Below are 23,259 nucleotides of genomic sequence, written 5' to 3'. Positions count from 1 at the left end.
AGGGATGGGAATAGAAACTAAATTCAAAACCAGTAAAATTTTAATAGTTACTTTCTCAGGAGCAAATTTCGGAAACGAAACGAAATGGATTTAAACCCAAGGAGCTAAATTCAAAGGGTCAAAACGAAATCGGAGTCAAAACTCCTTCGGGTTGAAACTGAACTAAAACTCTGGGACGTAACAAAACGTAGATAATGTTTTGCGCCGGATGTACCTCGTGCTTCACCTTCGAACGATTTACTTTCGAACCACACACTGAGTACGAAGTATGGTTGAATGAAGTAGAGGTTCGCCCTACCGCATGGGGCACTCATTTTTACCACTAACAGGAGAACGATGACACAAACTAGCCAGTCGGTTTTAAGCTCGATGTTTTAACCTCTCTACACGTATGTCAAACGTAATGGGTCGAAACTATTCCCTCTTATCCCCCTCCACTCAACTTCTGGGATCGAAGCTTAACTATGATCAGCGGAGTTTCGTTAATTTCGTTACTTTGCTGTAAGTAAAGTTTCGTCCTGGGTCGAAATTAATCTAGGCCTCGTATTTTCGTTTCCTTCCGGGTCGAAGCGCAACATATTCGTTTTGTTTCACTTGCCATCCCTTATTACAGCGAAAGACTAATTACTAATCCTAATTAATGAATTTTTCTCGGGTTATCAGTCAGGTTAATTCTTTCGTGTACGTATTTTCTTTCGTAATCGGCTTATACGAAAGAATTAGCCTGGCTGAGAACCCGAGAAGAATTCAATAATAGTATTCACCAGGATGAATGAAAATCGTTTACTAATACTAATAGTTAAATATTACCCGATGGGTGAAAATTTTCCAATTATTAGGTGACCCAATGCACGGCTAATGGATTAGGATGCGTGTCGTGGAGGGATCCTTTATGCAAGCGAAAAGATAATAGAATGGAGGGTGGAGAGCGCAAAGGGAGGTGGAGGACGGGGTCGACTAGGGGATGGAATCGGGCGTGGATGAAAGGGAAGAGGAAAGAGGGTGGCATTTTGCGAATCGGTGCGACACCCTCCATCCGCTCGCGTGAGAGGCTCTTGGAGGGAAGGGGCGAAGACGGAAGGATGAAAGAAAGCGTTGGGCCAAGTGAATAAGGAGTGCGTGACGTCAATTGCAAAATAAGGTCTGGAAGAGCCTAGTATCACAGAAAAGGATGATGGGTATGGGTGGATAGGGTAACGGGAGAGGATGTGAAAGACACCCACGAGAGGGGAGACGTATGTCGTTTTTGACTAATATAGGGGAGAGTTGCCTACATTGTAGCACTTTTTGTATTTATTTTATGTAGCTTAAATAATAAGTTACGCAGTGATTGTTTCTATTTTATCTTGTTCAGTGTTATCTAATGCATAGAACTAGATAGTAAAATGATCAAAATCACATCATGAAAAGCAAAATTTTTCTGATGTTATAAATATCTGCAAGTGGGACAAATTGGGAAACTGGTTAACATTAACAATAGCACATAAGCTAAAAATATCTTTGTATCTAAAAAAAAGCTAAATCGTCATTGAAAAGAACCATGAGTTTCCTATATTGTACAGTATTTCCTATAGGTACAATATAGGAAACTCATAGTGGTACATTATGGGCAACTCCGCCATTTATTCATCGTTACTTCCTTCCAAACTAACCATAAGATTTAAAGAATCATATATTCGTGAAAACTGAGGTTTATATATGCATTTTCCGCTAGCTAATAAGTAATACAGTTTGCTTCCACTTAGCTTATTATTGTTATTCCCTTAGCCACGTGGAGAATAAAATCGCTTTAAAACTGCAAAATATTTTACTCTCTCACACGCAGACCGTTCTCGAACGCACTAAGCTGGCTACTGGTATTTTGGCGTCTAGTAAGACCTAGTTGAAGCTGCACACGACAAATGTCTCAATATTCTACGCCCTTCCGTTTTACCGAGGTGGGACGAATTAGGAGCCGGTACAATATAGGCAAGTCTCTCTTGTTATTGAAGTATTGTACTTGTTCATGTAAGTTTACGTGGAACAATATGCCGAAAACCCACGCCTCTCTCATCTTGGAGTTTGCTTGCATAAAAACCTATGTTATTAGGTAGCTCGCGACTGATGAATAGTCTAAGATAACTATTATTACTATGTAAGTATTCTACTGATAAGGTAGTATGCTGGCAGTCTCCCCTGCCTTCATAGACTTCCGTTTAGGTTCATTATAAGGCCGACTCCGTATTATTTTTCCCTATAGCTCTGTTTATAAAATCCCCTCCACGCTCATTTCTCGCTCCTCCCTAACACTTTTTCTCCGTATCTCAGATAGAATCTTCATTCTTTTTTCCAGTTCACACAAGTTCTATAATTTGTTCCCGTACTGCGTTGAGCCTGCTTATCTCATCTCCTCGCAATAGCGCAATGTTTTCCGTGATTGCGGAAAGTCTATGTCACGAATTTGGTTAATTCCGAATTGAAGTGTCGAGGATAACACATGCGGCGGAAGAACGCAGTGAGAGAAGTTTTATGCTCTGAGGATCGCCGCTGCACTGTCTACTTTTTTTCGGCACTGAAGCGTGAAATGAAAGTCGCGCACGTATGTTTTTGTTTTCGCAATGGATGAAGTTCTCTTTACGCCGCGAAATAAAAAGTTCATATTAATTCCCCTCCTGTGTACATCGCGCTCTTGTGACCGAGTTATCCATTTTATGGCTCGCGTCCGATGTCTGTGCCTGCACCGCGCAGCACCGAGCCAAGTGGCGTGCATGTGTTTTTGTGCGTAATTGCGGTTATCATTCCACGCGTGTTCGTAACAACCGTCAAGCTTGCGTGTACCTTTTAGTCAGTAGCTCATTGGAATGTCGAAGTTTTTTTTACTAGATTGTAGAAGCCTATCTCGCATATGGCCACTCTAAATTTCAAAATCGTAACCAGTTTGTTGCCTGCCATTTCCAGCTCTTCCGTTTTCAATTAACATTTCCGCTCTATCAACATTGCAATTATTTTGTATTATTGAAAATAGCCTTTTTATACTTGAATTTTACTTTTTGTAATGTCTCTTTTATGTGAAGTTTAAGTACATGTTTGCTTAAGCGTGCACGAGTTGATTGAGCTAGCACAGCGGGTAGATCGAAATGGGAAGGAGTTGTGGATGCACCTGGAGAGGTTAGCTAATAAATGAAATTTGTCAAAACCCTCTTGTATATTTATGATCGGCTTATCACCTTTACGTCGTTGGCGGCGAATTTCATACTGACGGCGAACATACGACTAACTCCATGATTACATATTCAATATTCCATGTTTTTTGGTATGCATTGTTTATTTTAATTTTCTATGAATCACCTTTTTCTTGGTTCCAGCGCACAGATTCTGTTTATTTGTCTCAAAATCACTTGATAATCTACTAGCTGTTCAATATCGGTGGATTCCTACCCTGGAATGTAGAAGTGAAACTTCAGTATGAAACACCCTGAGAGAATATATATTATGGAATGCCTTTGTGGAAAAAATATTGCGTCACAGATTCGATTTGTCCCAGCGGATTTCGGTCGGTAGCGGATATTTCGAGGCAGTTCGCGTCCCATGATTTCCTCCTGCTTTTCTTTACACCCTAATTCCTCCCTCCACTCTGTAACTTGGTTGAATTTTTCCTTCTTTCACTATTCCAATCCCTATCCAAGTGTTCTGTATTCCTTCTCTTCCACCGACCGACAGGACTGCATCCGTCCCATCGCCGTACGTGACTCGTTCATCGTCCAATAGCCACTCTCACCCACGATCAGCAAATCAAGGGGTTTTTTTCCCCTCCCCCGTGATCAACAACCCTTCGTCTTACCGCCCTATTTCGTTTCCCCTTTCCCATCCTCTTTTCATCCCCTCGTGAGGGATGCCGCGAGGAAACCCGAAAAAAATAGTAACGGCGGCAGCGCAGACGAATTTTCCATGCGACCAATACCGCTCCTCTGTTTTTTCCGTGCCAGGAATAAATTTTCCCGCCCTGTGCGGAATTGGAAGTTAATCGATTGATGGCGAGAATGTACCCATGTTCCCGTTTTTCCCCCATGGTTTATCATTCTCTTCTTTCTATGTCCGCATCCCTCCAACGGTTATATAGAATATGCGGTGTGGAGAGAATAGCTATTTACGTGCAGCTTTTCTCACGGAGAGTACTTGAAGGGAATTATTCAAGGGCCATCATTATTGCGATCTCATTTTCCAGATTAAGCCGAATTACCAATTTTGTGCTCCAAGATCCCTGAAGTGCATTTCAATTTAACTTAGTGCCAGTTGAGAGCTCTAATGTTAGTTACCTTAAGTGCTGCTTATCGTCGATTATTAAACGATTATATATTTTCAAAATGGATTAAATAAGGTAAATATCTGTATAATCGAAATCTCCTCCCTGATCATCTACGTTCTGGTATAGTGGTTGGTTTTTAAAGCGGAGATACTAAAAATTGAAATTCTGCTCCAATAATGATCTTCCTGTTGATCTTCCTGTTATGCTTGACCAATGCTGTCGCCGCTATCCTGACGCTGAAGTATCACAACGTAAGCAGTGAAATCATTATATTTATTTTAATCTCGGGTCTCATTGTTAATTTCTTCATGTTGATTATCCTACCACAAGATTCACCGGAACGAGTTCATCTACCGTTGTTTTATTGCTAAGCATTCATGTTTCTCTTTTCACTTTTCCTAATGTATATGCTTTAAAATTATTCATCGGAATGAATTGAAGAAGTCGAGATGGAAAACTTGGCACCTCATAACCATTTGTTCTTAATATTCCAATAACTTCTTTGCCTTTTCATACTCAACCCATTTGTGTAACCATACCATTTCCTTGGCCACTAAAGAGTGGGAGTCGTTTCACCCAAAGAATTTAACACGTTTGTGCACACTAGTGATTGATCTTCAAAAAAAGTAGCTACGCGGTTAACGGAACGAATTTCATTGGTGTGCGTAGAAGGTTTGACCTATTTCGCTCTGAAACTACTGTACTTCGAGAAGGAATTCTTCGCAAGCTAAGCGAACTGATGTTCTGTGCCAAGTCAATTGCTTCCTAGTAAGGAAGTCGTGCTTGAAAATCATGAGGTCGCAGGGGAGTAAAGAAATAAGAAAGATTTGTATGCTGCTGTTGTTTCTTTTTGCTTATATCTCTAAACATTTCAAAATAAATCGTTTATCGAATTTTTAACAGTCAAGGCTCTTTGTACCTTACCGTTAGATATTATCTTCCAATCAAGTTATTGTTTAACATAATGAAATCTGTTCTCACGGCAGCCAAAGCCGTTTCAAGTAAAACTCGGTCAGAATAATATACCGGTATGAATTTCGACTGTTAATTACGAGAGAATTGGTAATTTTCTCCTCCATGAAGCAACATGTTTCTATAGTAAATAATAGGATTAAACCTTTTCGATGGGAAAGGTTTTTGCGTATTTTCATGTAATTAAGTTTTTTTTAATAGAAGATGTTTATTTATTAGTTTTTAAATTTCATCTTCTCTATGATGTAGAACTTTTTATTTCCCCCTCATGTTATTTTTGTCTCTTAAGTACTGCTTTTTCATACATTTCTGTTTGTACGTAGTTGTCTTCCTTGTTCGCTATCAGCTTTCGTTTCTCTATTTTATCACCCTTCCTCTTAGTTATTTATTAATTGTATTGATTGTATATTTTCTGGCTTATTTAAATAATCCCTTCGCTCCATTTTTATTTATTGAAATACTGTTTTCCATACTTTATGGGTCGTCCGTTTCCCTTTTTGATGCGTCATTCTCCACCGTGTAGGTAGGTTTTCCTGCGATATTTTTAAAATGAGGAGCCTGTGTGGTGCTCTGCCGCATGTAAAGCATTACACAGCTTATCTTCGTCCTTGCTTAGCGTGAACTCCTCCGAAAAATTGAGACGACGTGGGGACAAAGTTTTCCTTTGGCGTCTTTTGCATCGTTCATGTCTAAAACCTTCCCATTTTCCTCGCCGAGGGCGTCCTTTGCTTAATTACAAGGGACACGGTCCTCGTCTTCCAGCGCGTTGTTCCGCTCGAAGAAATTAAGTCGCTGAATGGCGAGAAGTGGTCGGGACAAGAAATAGCTCCGCAGGGAGGGAGGTCAATATTCAACACGGTAAAAGAGGAATAAAAAATGGACTCCGTTGTAACGGAGACAACGAAGACCAGTTCAATAGACTACATCTTGGAGGGACCTAATGATTTGGAGCATTAATTTTGGCGGCAGTAATGGGATGGCCTCCCTAGCGCTAAGGTTTTGCCTCCCTGCAATTACCATCTAGAACTTCCCTTGCTTGTTTTAATATGTACTTATGGTAGTGAAGTAGTGCCAAGTCACCTGAGAAATTGAATCGTTCTCGGAGCATTGATGTGGCGCTCAAATGAAATCGACTGCGCCGAGAATTTAATTAACCCCATCGCTAGATTATTTGTAGCATCTTATATATCATCACAAACGTTCACCTCAATGAATTCCCTTTAGCGGTTCAATCATATTCAGTGTCTTGCTGGGAAGTACTTGCATTGAAAGTATATGGTCAGTCATCCGTCATTGATGCATGATGATCCTGCTAAGCGGGCCAATGTTTGTTCTGAAATTCCCCCATAAATATTTCTTTTCAGCTTAGCCATGGCTTTAATTGTGCTGACTGCATTATTGTTACTATAATCTACCGGTAATGGGAGGTGTACACTAGGGCGGATCGCAAAAATCGATTTTTTTCAAATCCATTTGGCCCAGTGAAAAAAAGTTGTGGGATCGATCAAAAATAAGGCCTGAAAAATTTGAGACCTGTACGTGAACCCCTGACCCTCGCTCAAATGCAATTTAGGGGGGGAGAGTCAAAATTCGAAAAACATAATATTTTATGGTCATTCCCTATAGATTTTACCGAGTTACTGACCTATCAGGCAGAAAAATGTCGTGCATTTTGACGTATCTGCCACCGTTTAGCCATAAAATGCCTAATTTGAGTCCGCGCCCGCGAAGAAAATATTCCAACGCCCACGCAGCGTCGCGGATACAAGAGCAGCAAGCCGATCCCGTCCCCTCCCCGTTCGCTTCTCCCCTCCCACGCCTCGAATGCAGCAAAATTCATCCCGCGTGTGCTGCTAGGAGGGCTAATCTTTGATAATATGAATCGGAAGATGGTAGAAGGTAAAAAACGATGCGTAGTGAGACGACTTGTCCCTTATTTGGCGCCTCGTAGGCGTTAAACAAATCGATGTTACCAACTTTTACAGAAGTGATGAAATATTTTTAGATCTGCGAACGCAGGAAAGGAGCCTGCGGTCTATGAAGACGCCTCTCGAGTGGCTATGAAGGTGTGGGAACTTAGGATATGCACTTCTATTCCGGTATTGTCCGACAGTTGTGACTAAATGGATTTTGGGTGAAGGCCACGAACTATGGTGACGCGCTTCTCTTCCATTATGAATGTGACTAAATGGTTTTAGCGGTACCACATGAAGTACTATAACTTACGGAAAATTAGAATAGGCCAATAGTAGGGTTTTATTGAAGTATAAAACTCAAACAATTTTAAAGGTACATTTTAAATTATGCGATATTTTTGCGTGTAAGTGCAAGGAGGAGCATAAGTTTCCCCCAATGAAGAAGTAGTCTGAGAGACAAGCTGACGAAAAGAAATATGATGGCTGCTGGATTGAATCCTAAAGAAACTCGACAACTGAGGAAAAAAGGGAATCATCGGAGATCGATGAGTGAACATCGTCAATTCTTGTACGGGAAAATAGTATCAAAAATTTTTCTTCATCAATTCATTCGAAGGAAATTAAACTGGCGATAAATTAGCCGATTTGTATCTCTACTTTCCTCATAAAATAGACATTAAGGACTATAAACTCAAATTGGAACTTCTTCGGGGAAAATGCGTCTGCCAACTGTGATAGAGGTATATGCAAGAACCAAGCAACAGCAATTATTGTTCCCGAACTTTAGCTGACGCAAAATTCATAACTACGTAAGATATATCAAAGCTAGTTCCCATGTCTCCACACCGTAAAGCGCTACACTCCATATCAAACTCTTCACTAGCCTTCTCTTTAAGCTTTCAACATAACCATTCTCATAACATCTTTCCTATTCATGAATGCTTCCTATTAGGCCCAAATTAACTGATCGGAGAAAATATATTTTTTGTTATTTGGTACAGACTAGTGTATTACTAGTTTACAGACTTTTTAAAGTCCGTACACTATTAATCGTATTCTGTAGTTCGAGAGTGAAGTGGTCTTCTTGCAGCAGTATAATAAAAATATCTGACTGATCTCTCACTAGTACCCAGTTAAGGGAATGACATTTCTCGAGGCATTCCGAGCGATTTGTTGGCCTACCCTTCCCCATTCACTTCTTCCCTGTCCTTAGCCCTTCTGTCCGCAACTCGTTTGGGATTTGTGCCCCTCTCAATTCGAACACGCAGGCAGTAGATACTTGTGACCGCTCCTTGTACTTGCCCATGTGATGCTTGCCCACCGTCTCTGGGGTGGCGAGATTCTGTAGCTGGGAAAATGGGGTGGGGCACCCCTCCCTATTTCCCCTAAGCCCCCTTTTCCTTATGCACTTGTTGCGTTTAATACGCTGGCCCCTCCATTTCCCTTTCCGGACTTTCCGGCGTGCGGACCACGGACGGACTCTTCGTCGCCCTCAAGTCTCAACCTGCGCCGAAAGAAACGGAGAACCCGGTTGGCGCAGGTTTTCCGGGCTGCGCAGCAAATTGACTCATCTCTTTAATTCATCTGAGAGAGACAGTAGTGGCTGCATCAATAAGACGGTTCACTTTCGTTTGAATGCATAAGTAGTATATAGTTTGCCCTCGGCGCATTGACTCCAAAATTCATTGCAGATTCAAATTTTGAGTTGAACAACTCCACGCATATCACTAAAATTTCTATTTTTTCTTGTGAACTCGAATATTACTGCTCTTTTCAGTAACTGTTTCAGTTAAAGTGAGGAAAGTATGAGAGTTTTATTTCTTAGTCGAATGAAGGGAGATGGGGGCAGCATTTCTTTTTCGGAATTAAATATTATATTGGATGATCGTGTTTGGAAATAAAATCTTACAGATACACCGTCCGAGTCCTTTTTTATGACCTATCCCCAAGAACTATCACTCGAATTTTTCGCCTAGCATGACTGCGTAATAGTCCTTTGCTGTGTGATTTTTTGGTGGTTATTAAAATTTGATAGTGTGTGATGACGAGCTAGATTGTCGGTTGTGATTTGAAATGGCCCTAGTCTTTCAACTAGCGTTTGAGGCCTTCATACGAACCGTTTTCTTTGCGACGATTTAAACCTTTTTGGCCAACGCATCGATGGAAGGGAAGTAAATCATTTGTCCTTAGATTTTCCGCGGTTTTTTCGTGAAGGTTGAAAGAATGAAATCGGTAAAACTCACACATTCATCTTGTACCTCACTCCTCTCCCCGTTGAGTTAAGGTTTATTGTTGGCTTGCATTCAGTACGTTCCTTTCGCTGCCTTTTTTATTTCTTTTTCTCAGAGTTTTTCATTTTATTCCGTTTCAGTTTTTATTTTATTTTTCTTATTTTTTCTCACTCTTGTTTTTTTCCTTTTCACTGTTCGTCCCGCGGGTATTTTTCTTTCACTCAAGCCGAGTATTCTCTTTTTCGTTGCGTCATTGTTGTTTCTTTTTTCAATCGCAGTGTTCCTGGACAGCGGGCGTCCGTACTTAAAATGGCTCATCGCTGTCCCCTGGTCAAATGCGGTGCAGTTGCCGTGGTTTCCTCGTCGGAATCGAATAGCTCGCATTAGTTGGCCATCGGCTCTCGCCCTCCCTACTCGTTCCCCCGGCAACACGTGCGACCTGGCTGTCGACTCATCGCGCCCCCCATTGTCCGCCCGAATCCCTTTTGTCCTTACCGCCGATCTAACAGCGCCGATCGCTGAATTGTGCGCTGCTCGCGTGGGAATCTCCCGTTTCATCCCGCTCTCCTCTTCCAGAGCCGCTGCACAAAAATCCCGAAACAACTGCCGACCGCAATGAGGGGCGATTTCGAGGTTCAATTGCAACTTCGGTGGTTTTTTTTCTGGAAAACCAGGAGGCTGAATGATTCTGCGGTTCGTGCTCGCTCGTGTGCTAGCGACCTCTTTGAGTCTTTTGGTGCTCCCTATATTTTTATTTAGTTTAGTTTTAGTTTTTTAGACTGTATAGTTTTTGATTTTCCCCTTTCGGTGAGCATCATAGTAATTGAACGTAACTCCATCGTGAAAATTATTTTTTCGCTTCCTTTGGGGAAGAATTTTAATGGGTTTACAATCACTTAACCATAAGTAAAATTTTAATCGTGTGGAAGAAAAATGGACGAGAAAAAATTGGTAGCTTAATAATGGCATAAGTGTCGATACCATGGTGGGTAGTAAAATAGTGGTATTAATGTGAATTTTCTTCTTTTCCTTGAAATGTACGCATCCTTTGCCTACATTGTGAAATGATCATTTTCTTGGGTTTTTGATCATTTCTTCATTTAATTATTAGAATTATCTTGTCTATTTACATTTTAAGACTAAGTGCAGCTTCAAACGCCTCAAATATATTCCAAACGTCTTAATATTTTCGCGTACGTACACGATATGAAAGCACCGCGTGTTCTATTTTTCGTCTTGTGATTGTCATTTCTTTTTTTCAATCGCGGTACATCTTCAAGATGCGCATAGCTATTCCTACAAAATACAATTCTACAGAACCTCGTGCCCTTAATTTAACTCTAGTTCATCTTCATGCCATACCATGCATCGACAAAGAGCTATATAATGGTGGTATTTTGAGAGCTTAGGTATTGTTTCCTTCTTTTGCGGGAAAATGGTGTACTCGATGGTCTTTTGAAGGCTTCACGTTACCGGTCGGCCCCACTGGATACAGCCGAGCATATATTTTGAGGCATCGTTTTGTGAGTTGCGTCTGCGCGCTTGCTTATCATTTTGGTGAACGCACGGTTTGACTGAATCACGCTCGGTCTGCTCGCAATCAAATATTCCGTATCTTTTTATTTCCTCGTCCCGTCTTTGTGCTGGAATGCGAGGACAGTGGGATTAGACTCTTCTTATTCTCAGTCTGTGGGTCGTGGGAGAACTGCTGAGCGAACGCTTTTTTTTGCGGTTGTACCTACCGCTGCATAGGATCTTTGGCAGCGTTAAATTGACTTTCAAGAATCGTCGCTCAGTAAGAATTTCCTCTCCGTTTGCTTGGAATTGCATTAATCTTGTGGAAAGATTGGCGTAGAGTTAGGCAATGCTGCTGCGAAGAATAGCGATCGTTAGAACTGTATGCGGAGTAAGGACTAAGTTTTGAAGGATTGTTTACCTCCAGACAACCCTCGTCAATAACTCTACATGTATATCGTTCAGTCTGACCTGTATTCATCCGGTAGATTTATACTAAAGGTAATTCTGTGTTGTCTTATGACGAATTTAAATTTATATGATTTGTATTTGATTGGATGTTATTTTCAGAACACACCATAAGAATTACATTTAGCAATTTATGAGGCATGATATCTGATATACCACCATTGAAGTACAAGGATACCGGTAAAAGAGAAAGGGAAGGCCTCGAAATCGCTACGTGGGCCAAGCTATCGATTATGTGCTTCAAAGAGGGAGCAAATGGAGAACCATAATTAAGAAGAAGGTCATTGGGAGTAGTGACGCGTGTATAGCTGGGTCGAATTACTCGGAAGACCGTTTAACACGTTAAAAGATTGTGTGCAAACGATGAAAAATGATATTGTATACTCGTCTGAACGATGATATAGCATGCTATATTTGCCCTTAGCCACTCATACATTATGACGCTTTACACGGTGCAATTTTCCGTATTCTAGGGTTCGCATAATAGTTTCTACAAAAAAGAAAGTACCGGGTGAAGTGCCTTTAGGATTGCTAATCAATGATGATGATGATTGTCAAAACACCAAAATCTTGCTCTGTAACTCGAAGTCATTTCAAAATTAGCAATTTCACATAGTTATGCATATAACTATTGGTCTGTAAGTTATCCAGCCAAGGGCGTACCCAAGATCATAACTGGGGGGGGGGGGGGGAAGCCATAGTCTAGGGGAGGGGAGGGGCAAGCCAAGTTATGGCATTTGAAAAAATAGTTTTATTTTAGTTACATATACTAATACATATCATTTTTCGTGGGTTTAAAGAAAATTTGTTGAATACTTTCATTTCAATTCAGTACTGATTTTGCTTAAAGACTTTTGCGATTATTGTTTCTAGAGGGGGGGGGGGCAGCTGCCCCTCGCTGGGTACGCCCAAGTATCCAGCGAGGATTTTTTAGACGCTGCGAATATTTAGAGGCTTTCACTTGAATTTGGATGTAAAATCCTTCTTTTGACTAAGGATTTAATAAGATTGCATATACGCGCGCACGAATACGGTTGCCTATGTATATACAAGTGTTTTTTGGAAACATTATATGTATTTTCCGCTTCTCCGACCGCGTTGCACTCCGCTGGCGTCTGTCTCGGGGACTGCTGAGTGAGTGACAGTGTGCCTTTCGTCGAGATGAATCGGGGGGGAAATCGAGGCGGGGTGATTTGTTGGTCCCTGCGAGGGCGCGGGTGCGGGGAGTGACGGGAAGACGGAGGCGGCGAGTGGCGGGAACGGGCGCGCGGGGAATCATGGGAGTCGAAATAGAACAACAGGGGCGGAAAGAGTGAAAGTGCTGCTTTTTGGAAACGCACCCTTCTCTCGTATTATTGACGAGGGATTTGGCTCTTCCACCGCAATGAATTTTACATACACCCACTTTCCATTCTTTCCCATTCGTCCCCCGGATCTCAGTCAGGGATTTAAAATACCCACAACCAAATACTGTGCCGTGGCATAAATTTTGCAACCCGAAGTTCGTGACGTGGTGCCGTGACGTTTTTAACCGATAACGTTATCAGTGTTTTCTACCTTGAGAGTGATTCCAGCGTGATTAACAAATGATCATCTTTTGGGCGTCAAAGTGAAAGAACCTATTGCCAAATGAGCAACCATTGTGATCTCTATTGAAGTTCGATGAAGAAATGCGAGGAATCGAGCGCTTTACTCTAACGAGACGTTTGAAGTTCAAGGTGAGGCAACTCTTAGATCAGATAAGGAGAAGACAAAGTTTGGAAGGAGGGAGTACTTAGCGGGAAGGGGATGTTGAAAACGGTGTTAGAGGGTAGAATGTTAGGGAAACGAAAGAGGGGAAGGAAGAGAATAGGGTTTTTAGATGGATTGAAAGGGAGTAGGCCTTACTGTGAATTGAAGAAGGCAGTGCTGGAAGGAAAGGGAGGCTCCCAGATTACTTCTTTATTACTCCATGGGAACCTTCCTTAATCAATAGAATACTATAATAATGGTATTGTGTTTGATATAATTGCATTAAGTTGACTTAAGAAAGAAATTTTGAAATGTGTTGCACTGTCGTAGTGAAATGCCTTCACCATATCCAAATCTGGGGGTTCCACTCCCGCCCAGCTTCCTTTTCAACCCTTTTCCTTTCTCAGTCGTCCTGTCTCTCAACGCCCAACAGCTGCGCCGCCCATCTCCTCTTTACTTCGTCTTTTTGCTCTACGATTGTTCCTACTCCTTTATTTTTTTCTCTGCGCGCATTTGAGCCACTCGGGGTATTTTTCGCTGGAGACGACTTCGAAGCGAGACTTTTCGTCTGAATCCCATTCAATTCTGTCAAATTGCATCCATCCCTTCGGAAAGGGATATTTATTCTCTTTTCCGTGCTTTTTGTCCTCCGCGTAAATACTTAGTCAAATGATTTGTTACAATATGTCGGAAGGCATTTAAGAAATGCGAGAACGATGAAGCTGAAAATATTCGGTGTGATCCGAAAGGGGTGAAAGAAAGTTTTCGTTTTAGTTGCATGGCACCGCAAAGAGATGCATTATTTGAGTGGTAAGTAATGGTTATGGAAATATTACGTGGTATTACCCTGGAAGATTTAAGTCACTGCAGGGTTTCGATAGGACGCCTTGCATTTACATGCTTCCTTTTTCTATGCGAAAACCGCTTATATGATTTTACCTTGGTTAGCATTTACGGAGACCTGCCTTAGACTGCTGGAGAAATCATAGACGGACAAATCTTAGAGTCATACCGATTACAATATATTAGAACAACCCAAAATATCCATCCCCGAAAGAAGGGATAAAATAAGAGAGATATTTTACCGTAAAGACAGCAATAGGAATTTGGTTTTTCCCTCGGATAACAAAGGACTTGATAAATGCTAGATCGAACATTGGAAGTCAAATCTGAGCCAAAAATTCTTTAGCGTTCTCTCATAGGTTTATGGGTGGTTCCCTAATACTTCCCTCAACCCTCTAATTGCGGTGCCTAGCGGGTTGGCGCGTAGAAGTAGATTCACAAATGACGTCCACTTAGTGAAATAATTTTGATTAGGTGGATTGAATACTATTTCACTCTTTAATGATTAATATAAATCGATAATAAAGGTGAAATACTTTAATAATCTCCAATATTCTCATAGTTAACCTGGTTCACTTAAATTTATTTGATTTTATTCGACAAAAGTTCGATTTTATTTGGGGATCTATGCATTACCACTAATCACAACGTCGCCATGGGTCGCAACAAAATCAACAACGCCTAGGGGGTCGGAGGTATTGCTAATTGGCCTAATGGTGTTGACGTCACCATGATTCCGAGAAGGTGTTGATTTGATACGGAGACCGTCAGATCCACTACCCAACGAGATATACTCTGGTCCGCTCCCTAAGGTCCGTGTATCAATTCCCGGTCCAGGGGAATGTTTCTCATGGCAAATATGTTAACCAATGAACACTGTAGTTACACCGTTAATATATCAAGAGCGGCGGTACCGATTCTAATTTTTAACGGATTAGGATAAAATGAGGATAAAAACTATTAAACTACGTAAATAAGTATTACAATGGCTGGTCAAAGAGACATTTTCATTATTCAGTCTACAAAGGCGGACTGGGGCACATTTTCACTGGATGTTTCCAATGAAATTTCTAATTTTTATGTTTTAACTTAAGACATTTTAGGCATTGTAGTCTTATAAAGCAGCTTTTGAAGTCAAAACACACGCTCTCCCTTTGTGCAATGCAGAAACTGATTTCGTGCGAAATTTTTTTAACCTTGTTCTCTCCTTGTTTTTTGTTCCAGAGCATGGAGTCCACCATGGAGCCCACAGGGGCAACTACAAAGCCGTCCAGTCGGGAGTGCACCACTTCAAGCAGGGAAGAATGCGTCACTCGCGTCACCTGGGGGGAAGGCCAGGGACAATGCCGGTCGGCCGCTCCCTTCCCGCCTACGAAGCGCTGCAGGCGGAAGACCTCAGGCCTGACAGATTATACAATTCGGTGAGATCATCCATTCGCTCATTGCCAGTCACTGTTTGAGATGGCCCCGGTTCACTGTTTATTGGAGTCATTGATTATGAACTATCGCTGGCATGTGATTTAGCTGTGACGGATCCAGGATAGGGACAATGGGAGGCTAATTGGGGTGTAGCATCCCAGCACTAGAGGCAGGGGTGCATTCAGTATCAAATTTGGGGGGGGGGGGGGCATGACCTGGGTTAGAAGAGCATGGTATACTCCCCGGGAGAGAGGATCGATCTCGCGTGTAAATTATTTTGAAGGGAGTGCTACGCTCTACGATAAATGCAACTCAAATTTCTCTCACGTTTGGGAGTTTTAGCCATGAATTTGCAAATAAATCCCCTGTTAACCCCCTTCGCAAGGATACAAAAACTATTAAACTAATAAAAATTTTAAATTTTATTATATTTGGGGAGGGCTCATGCCCCTTGTGACTTCCCCACCCCTGAATCCGCCGCTGAGTGTAGGGGGTCCGAAATAAATTACCATTTTATCTAATGTAAGTTGGATACCCAATGGGGAGGCTACTTAACTTTACCCCCCTCCTTAAGCCCCTCTCTCAGCCCTTCTATGGATCCACCACTGTGATGTAACGAATCCTCCTTGTACCGTCATTCGCTGATTTAATTTGTTGCTGAGATGGAATTGGGAGTAAGAACAGTCCTAAGTACTGATTAAAATCATGTAGCTGGAGGACATGTTATATTGCGGCTATGATAGAACCTCTTACTTTAAATTTGAAAACTTATCGAACGTTCTCTGGTTTGGTTTCCTTTTTTGGTTCTCCGTCACTCGCAAAATCGAAAACTAAACCATATACAGACCTAATTTTTTTATTATTTTGAGTTATTTTCTCCGCAAAATTGGCTCGTATTAACGTCGCCTCTACTCGGTTTCCATTTAATTCACAGTAAAGTTATCGCAAAGTAGCAACTGGTACCCATGCAGCCTGTACATATTAAGTATATTTCTGTGACTTGCATATATTAAGAATATTTTTATTACTCCTTGTTCTCTCCTCTATAGGTTGTTTCGTCGTCTCTTATGGATAGCACATCACCTAAGCTGACTGTGCAAGACAATCACAAACCTGTGTTTACAAATTGTTCACGATATGCTCCAGTTGTACTTGAGGAACAGCCTGTTGGAACGGAAGTGATGAAGGTAGGGATTTCAAATTACCTCGCTAAAAATGTAAACCAAATATTATGCTCTATTTGATGCATTCTGCAATGATTAAGTTATTGTATTCTGTAATCAGTTAATTAATGTTAAATTGATGTAAATGTTTTCTGTGACAGCCTTGAAAAATCTGTCGATAAAGCCAACCAACGCTAAGTTATTTTCCTTGTATTTTTATTCTCTATTAATTTTATTTTTACAGGTGCATGCCATCGATACCGATCCATTTGAATCTGGAGGAAACATCACTTATTCATTCGTGTCTGCGATTGGGGAGCGTCTGAAGTTCAGCATCAACCCAAGGGATGGCCTAATAACGACGAAACACGTGAGTATGCCTCCTATCCCGGAAGCTGCTCTTTTCGAGGGGAATATGTCCCTGACTCTCTCATATTTTCTGTGTTGTATTCACGTTTATTTTTTTATTTTCCAGATATTTGATCGGGATGAGCCTAGCCGAGAGAAAGTAGTTTATGTCACTGTGCGTGCATCTGATAATGGTCGTCCACAACTAGATGATGTGTGCACTATTAAAGTAACAATCCAAGACACCAACGACAACTCTCCTGTGTTTGACAAAGTGGTCAGTCTCGAATTAATTTTAAAATAAACAATTTGAGATAGTAAATTTTTTCTTGTATGTACAATATTTACTTTAGGAAAATTTAAAAAATTGCTAGAATTAATGCTTTAACACATTCAATGCGGATGATTCAACCTCCAGTGACGGATGGGTGATTTTGCTTCATAACGGTGGTCTTGGAAGTAATACAACAGAATTTGCAATTTTTTTCGTTTCTATTTCAAGCAATTAGTAAAAAACCCTAATGACATACATGTATGCCACCCGTCACCAGTAATTGACAATTCACGCAACCCGCATTACACACATGCAATTTTCCTTGTATGAAGGAGTGAACTTTTCATATTTCCGTTTATAATACTTCTTCTACCATTGATTCCTTAGGTTAATGGCGGAAATATCTTGGAATTAGTCTTTACGTGTACTTTTTTTGTTTCAACGGCCGTAGATTTAATTTTTTCAAGTCACAGACGTAGAACACACAATGAACGGCAAGAAAAATATAAATTTATGGGATAAACATTTTTTTTAATCTATATTACCCCAGAGTTATTGCAAAATTGAAACATTTCAATAAAAATTCTCACAAATGTTAATGATATATTTGAAAGCAAGGCCTTATAGCCCTGGTTGACCTTCACATTCTGGGCAAATTGCAGTCACTGTCCTTCGGGTGCCTTCACGGTTAGCGGAGAAATGAAGAGCCTGCATCATTCCTAAAAACCTATCACGGCACATTTTCTCCCGAATATCGGTACTTACACTAATTCTGACCTCCAATCGTTAAAAATCGTGTTAACCCTAATTGCGCCCATGTGGAGAAGAAGGCCCAGCCAAGTTTCCAGTTCTCCCTGTCTAACAGCTTCCAATCCATTATGCCCTTAGTGAAGGCCCTTTGTTGAAGGAATTTGGAGGAAAATGCTTACAGCATTTTTCTCCGTCTATGAGAGGATTATTTCAAAGAAATATCATTTGCAAGTTGAAATAATCTCTGGGAGTGCCGCTGGTAGGGAGGGACTCCAACCTTGAGCCTTAAAAATTATCAAGCAAAATAGTACAATTTGTGTAATGGAGTGTTGCATATGTGATTAATACCTTAGTTTTTATGAAAATTAAGACTGTATCTGTACCTAACACTAGAATGTATTAATGACCTACAAAATGAAAACACCATAATGATCAGAGGACAAGTAATTGATGCAGAGCAATGACTGAGAAAATATGCCGTAAAATTAGGAAAAAAACCCAAATTATGTAAAAAAACGTAATTTGCAATAATTATTTTAAAATTATTAATAAAGTATAAAATACGACCTTTTGGACCGCATGGAAACATTTTTGAATAAAATAGTAAGTTTTGAGACGGGAATACACGTTATTAACAAAAACTAAGTCTGATAATAATTTTTGTGGTTGTACATAAGATATGAATAAATTAAAAAATAAGATAAAAATACTATTTCAAGGGAATAAATAATGGTTAAATGCCGTAATGCTTAAAATACCTCTGAGTCTATTTTTTTCCGCAATTTCGTTTACAAAGCTAAGGAAACAAATAAACAAGTAAAAAAATACAGACCAATACTGTAGATAATGTAATGCAGTGTTGCATACGCCATTAATATGTTATTTTTTTATGAAAAGGAAGAAAATCTGCAACTAACCCAACACGTATGAATAACTCAGAAAATGAAATAAAATAGAAATGAATAGAGGATTGGTAATTGACCTAGGGAAACGAATGAGAAAATATGCAGTAAAAGTAGGAAAAAGACCCAAAACAAATCACCCAGGATAAACGTAATTTGCATTAATAAAAAAATGTTCCTAGCAAAAGAAATTCAAATATAACATCATTAACTGAAGCACCGCACTAAGATAATTTTTTATAATGTAGTGAGTATGAAACGGGGATAAATATCTTCAATAAAAAAGTTAGTCTAATCATAATTTTTGTGATAGCACATAAAATATGAATAAATTAAAAATAAAGGTAAAAAAAACAAATTTAAAAGAATAATCCATATGTAAGACATGATTATGATATTTACGATAAGAATGATGAAAAAGAGACGAAGGGAATGAAAAGAAAAATCTCAACCTGCCAAATTGTTCCAAAAACAGCAGTAAAGTAAACAAAAAAACACTAAAAATGAAGGAACACGTAGAACTAGAAACGGACACTTCCGCAATGGTGTAAGGTCAATCCCGAACTGCGGGAGGGTGAAAAAGTAACGCTAGGCGCGCTCGGAGCACCCTAGTGACCGGCGGAAAAACGTACTCCCGAAGACATACATTTATGTCATCCGCCTGAGTGGAAAAGCCCTCATGACATATATATATGTCATCCGCACTGAATGTGTTAAGCAATACATAATTTGAAATATATATCCATGAATTATTTATTAAAATAAGAATTATTAACGGTTTTTAATTTCTAATTTATTAATGATTGAATATTTTCTGCACCACCTCTCACTGGATTAGGTCTTCCGTGGATACGTCTGGAAGGTTTGTCAAGCATCTTAAGCAATTACTGGTGCATGAAAGTTTTAGTTGTTCACCAGCATTCTAATTTTGTTTTATTTTCCTAATATGCTTTTTTTCGTAAATCTATAAAATAGTTCAGTTATAAGTAGAGAATTTTTATAATCTATTTCTTTATTTTTATCATTAGCTCAAGTTTGTTTCTGCTAAGAGTTTAGTGTGTGTGAATGGATGTTATGTAGCTCTGATTGTGACCACTGGTTTCATTTTTTTTTGTTTTTCTTGTGAAATCAGCCAAAATGATGTCAATATCCCTTTCAATCTAGTGGAGTGGCCAGTAAGGTGTGGATCGAAGCATCAGACTTTTTATTTTACTAAAACAGTTCAATTACTTTTTATTTCTCACAGCTGGCACAGTGATCTTATATTCAACTAAGTACTTATAGTAAGCTTCACTAAGCCTTTTCTTCCCTCTACGTTCTCCGACTAAATGTCGAATTTTTATCTTTTATAGCCTAAGCCAATCGTGTTTTGTTGTGTTTGTGTGCTTGTTACGACAATGTTGTCCTGTACGTTTGATTTACATTGTTTTGAAGTAGCAAATGTCTTATTTTTGGCATGAACTTACTATTAATTAAATTTTGTTCCAATGTTGTTGATCATAATACTGTTTACTGAGGTTTTATTACATAAGTTGGTACTATTTTTAATGCATTTGATCTGCATTAGTTTACAAGAGCTTTTTCCTAGAGTCAGCCTATTGATAAATTAGTTTATTTATGCCATTATACACCACTCTATTTTTGGCACAAATGATAGCGACTTTAGTTTGTGCACTAGATCAATGCGCACCATAAATAGATCAGAATTAGTGTAGAATTCAGCCATATCCCCATTATAAGCGTTTTTTTTCTAATTATGGCATAGAAGGCTGAGCGGAGTAATAATATTTTTATGAAGTCGTTAGATTTGGGTTACACTATAGTACTTTGCTATGCAATCACCCACGAAAATATTGGTTTTTACTTCGTAGCTTAAAGGTTGGTGAAGGTGAAGGCTGGGCGGTTACAACCCAGCAATTGAATTTAAAAAAATGATTTTATGTAAAGTCATGCATTCATGTTATCGCTAAGTGTATAAAGCTCTATTGATGAAATTCTCTTCGTAAATAACAATTTCATTTGACCGGTATTTGAGTCCGCATTATGAATTTCCGATGACTGGATGCGTCCCTGACCCTTAATAACCGGGTTTGAATCTCAGTGGGAAGGGCGTTTTAATTACTCCTTGGACGAGGGAAATATTTTCTCCGTTGCCAATAATATTATCTGTGTCTATTAGTCATTGTTAAGATTTTAGTCCGGGCTAGTTAATTTCTCATTTGCTGACAGCGTATTCTATTTCTGCGAACATAATTCATTGGAACGACGTCACCCTTGTATATAAGGGATCAGTTTTTAGTGGATATAGATTGAGAGTTAAATAAATGTTTTAAATTGTATTTATGAATTGAATTTGATCTTATCATATTATTTTTTTGCCTGCTTGTAGAACTATTTGGAGTCGGTGCCTCAAGATCTAGTTCCTGGAAGAGAAGTGATGAGGATATCAGCCACTGATATTGATGATGGAGACAACGGCGTGGTTGTGTATGGGTTGGAGCCCAAAGCATTTGAAGACCGGGAGTACTTTAAAATTGACACAAATACCGGAGTCATTATATTGAACAGAACGATTGACGTAAGTGAAGTTCTGATCCGTGTGACTTTGTTCTCAAAATCTCAAAGTGATATTGCTTTGAGATTTCGATTCATTGAGGATGAATTCCTACTTAAATGTGTTTATTACAATTACAGAAAGAGCCGTCTTACAAATTCCGAATGAGAGCAACGGCCACGGACAAAGGCGAGGAGCCCAACGAGGTTTCCATAGATTTGGAAATCATTGTGGTGGAGTCGCACAAGAAAGCACCCACCTTCACCGCTGTACCTTACGGCCCCATTTTCTTGAAAGAAAACTACAGCGATTTCTCCATTCCAATTGTTACCCTCGACGCCGAGTACGTATTATATATATCTCAATCTATGTTTCAGAGTATGTCTCTGTCTTGACTAAAAACTGTATCATATACTCTTGGAAGAACGAGAGCAAACGCTAAGTCCTGGTCCAAAAACTTTGGCTATAGCGTCAATATCGATAAAAAAGATGCTTGTCTCGGTAGAGCCTTAGAGACTTATCGACAGCATTAAAAAAATATGTGGAACAGTACTTCGTCTGTGCTTTTTTTCTACCATATTATTATTTCATTTCACTAGATAACGACGAAGTGGTTTATTTTATTTTTATCATGTAGTTTTAGTTTCTTTTGTAGATATAGAATTGTCTGATCTTGATGGAATATGTTCCTTATATCAGGGGTTACTTTATGTTATTTTTCTCGTTAAGGTCAAATATACCCGAGTACCCTGAATTGATTTTTGAGCTTGTCACTGGGAGGACAGAACAGACGAATAAACTAAATACCTTTGTTTTGGAAACTGAGGCTCAGAAGGCACACATCAAGCTGGGTCGTCGCCTTGATTATGAGTCCATCAATGACTATACACTCACCATACGTGTTCAGGTAATTTTCAGAGTGTTTTATTCATTTTTGCATGTTAAGTTTCTTGGTTATTTGATCAATATCTGGAGTTTTGTGCATATTCACTAAACGTATATACTGTCTTGCAGAATAAGTACAGTTTGGCGGCGGAGGAGGTAATTAGAATAAAGGTAGAAGATGTGAATGACAATATTCCCGCATTCACTGAAGTGATATCTGGCAGTGTCTTCGAGCATGAGCCACCAGGTACACCGGTAATGCAAGTTCGTGCGTTTGATGCAGATGGCACATCGGCCAATAATCAGGTAGGACATTTTTATAATGTGCATTAAGGAATTCCATAGGTTGTAAATATTTGTGGTGTAAATAATTATTTCGGTGTAATATATTTTCTTCCTTTGTTATTAATTAATTTTTGGGGACTGCAAGAGTCTTTAATGCCGTAAATCTTAATTTCAAGTTTCCATGTAATTTTAGTTGGTAGTCCCTAATAAGCTTTGCTGGTTGATTTCCGGTTGATGCTTTTCCATTTCATGATACTAATTACCTGTGTATCTTTGTAATTTAGGTTAGATATGAGCTTGGTGATCATGAAAATTTGTTCGAGATTGATCCCATTACCGGAAACATCACCACTTTGGTCGAGTTTGACAGAGAAAAGACTGACTTTTATAACGTGAAAGTGATAGCTTTGGACAATTCTCCAACCTCACTGATCGCCAATGGCAAGCCCAATAAAGGACAGCAAACTTTTAAAATTGACATCGCCGATAAGAACGACAATCCTCCTCGATTCACCAATAAAAATTATATTGCTGAAGCCATTCCCGAAGATTCGAATGTAAATTCCGTTGTCACCGAGGTGAAGGCAAATGACAATGACACAGGTGAGTTAGTTATTTTTCACATTCATTCAACATTTAGTTCTCGTTTCACTCTTTTCCTTTGAATGGCTAAACCCGTTAATTGTTAAATGTTATTCCCACCAATGATTTCTTAAAC

At 39.6% G+C, this 23,259-nt stretch overlaps 1 protein-coding gene across 3 annotated transcripts in view; it reads left to right on the top strand.

Moving 5' to 3' along the window:
- The window catches only part of LOC124155558 (DE-cadherin), a 51,858-nt gene that overhangs the window by 9,102 nt on the left and 19,497 nt on the right, over positions 1–23,259 (top strand). For 2 of the 3 annotated variants that reach the window (XM_046529487.1, XM_046529486.1), the window contains exons 2-11: positions 15,186–15,382; positions 16,430–16,567; positions 16,788–16,913; positions 17,019–17,168; positions 19,656–19,679; positions 21,207–21,395; positions 21,512–21,714; positions 22,101–22,278; positions 22,386–22,562; positions 22,826–23,144. In XM_046529487.1, the coding sequence (XP_046385443.1) occupies positions 15,186–15,382; positions 16,430–16,567; positions 16,788–16,913; positions 17,019–17,168; positions 19,656–19,679; positions 21,207–21,395; positions 21,512–21,714; positions 22,101–22,278; positions 22,386–22,562; positions 22,826–23,144 (1,701 nt within the window). The remainder of the gene's footprint in view (positions 1–15,185; positions 15,383–16,429; positions 16,568–16,787; positions 16,914–17,018; positions 17,169–19,655; positions 19,680–21,206; positions 21,396–21,511; positions 21,715–22,100; positions 22,279–22,385; positions 22,563–22,825; positions 23,145–23,259) is intronic. The other variant, XM_046529488.1, reaches the window with a different exon arrangement.

This window comes from Ischnura elegans, chromosome 3 (genome assembly GCF_921293095.1).
Source record: "Ischnura elegans chromosome 3, ioIscEleg1.1, whole genome shotgun sequence".
NCBI classification, from domain to species: domain Eukaryota; kingdom Metazoa; phylum Arthropoda; class Insecta; order Odonata; family Coenagrionidae; genus Ischnura; species Ischnura elegans.
This window is presented reverse-complemented; position numbering and strand designations above follow the sequence as displayed.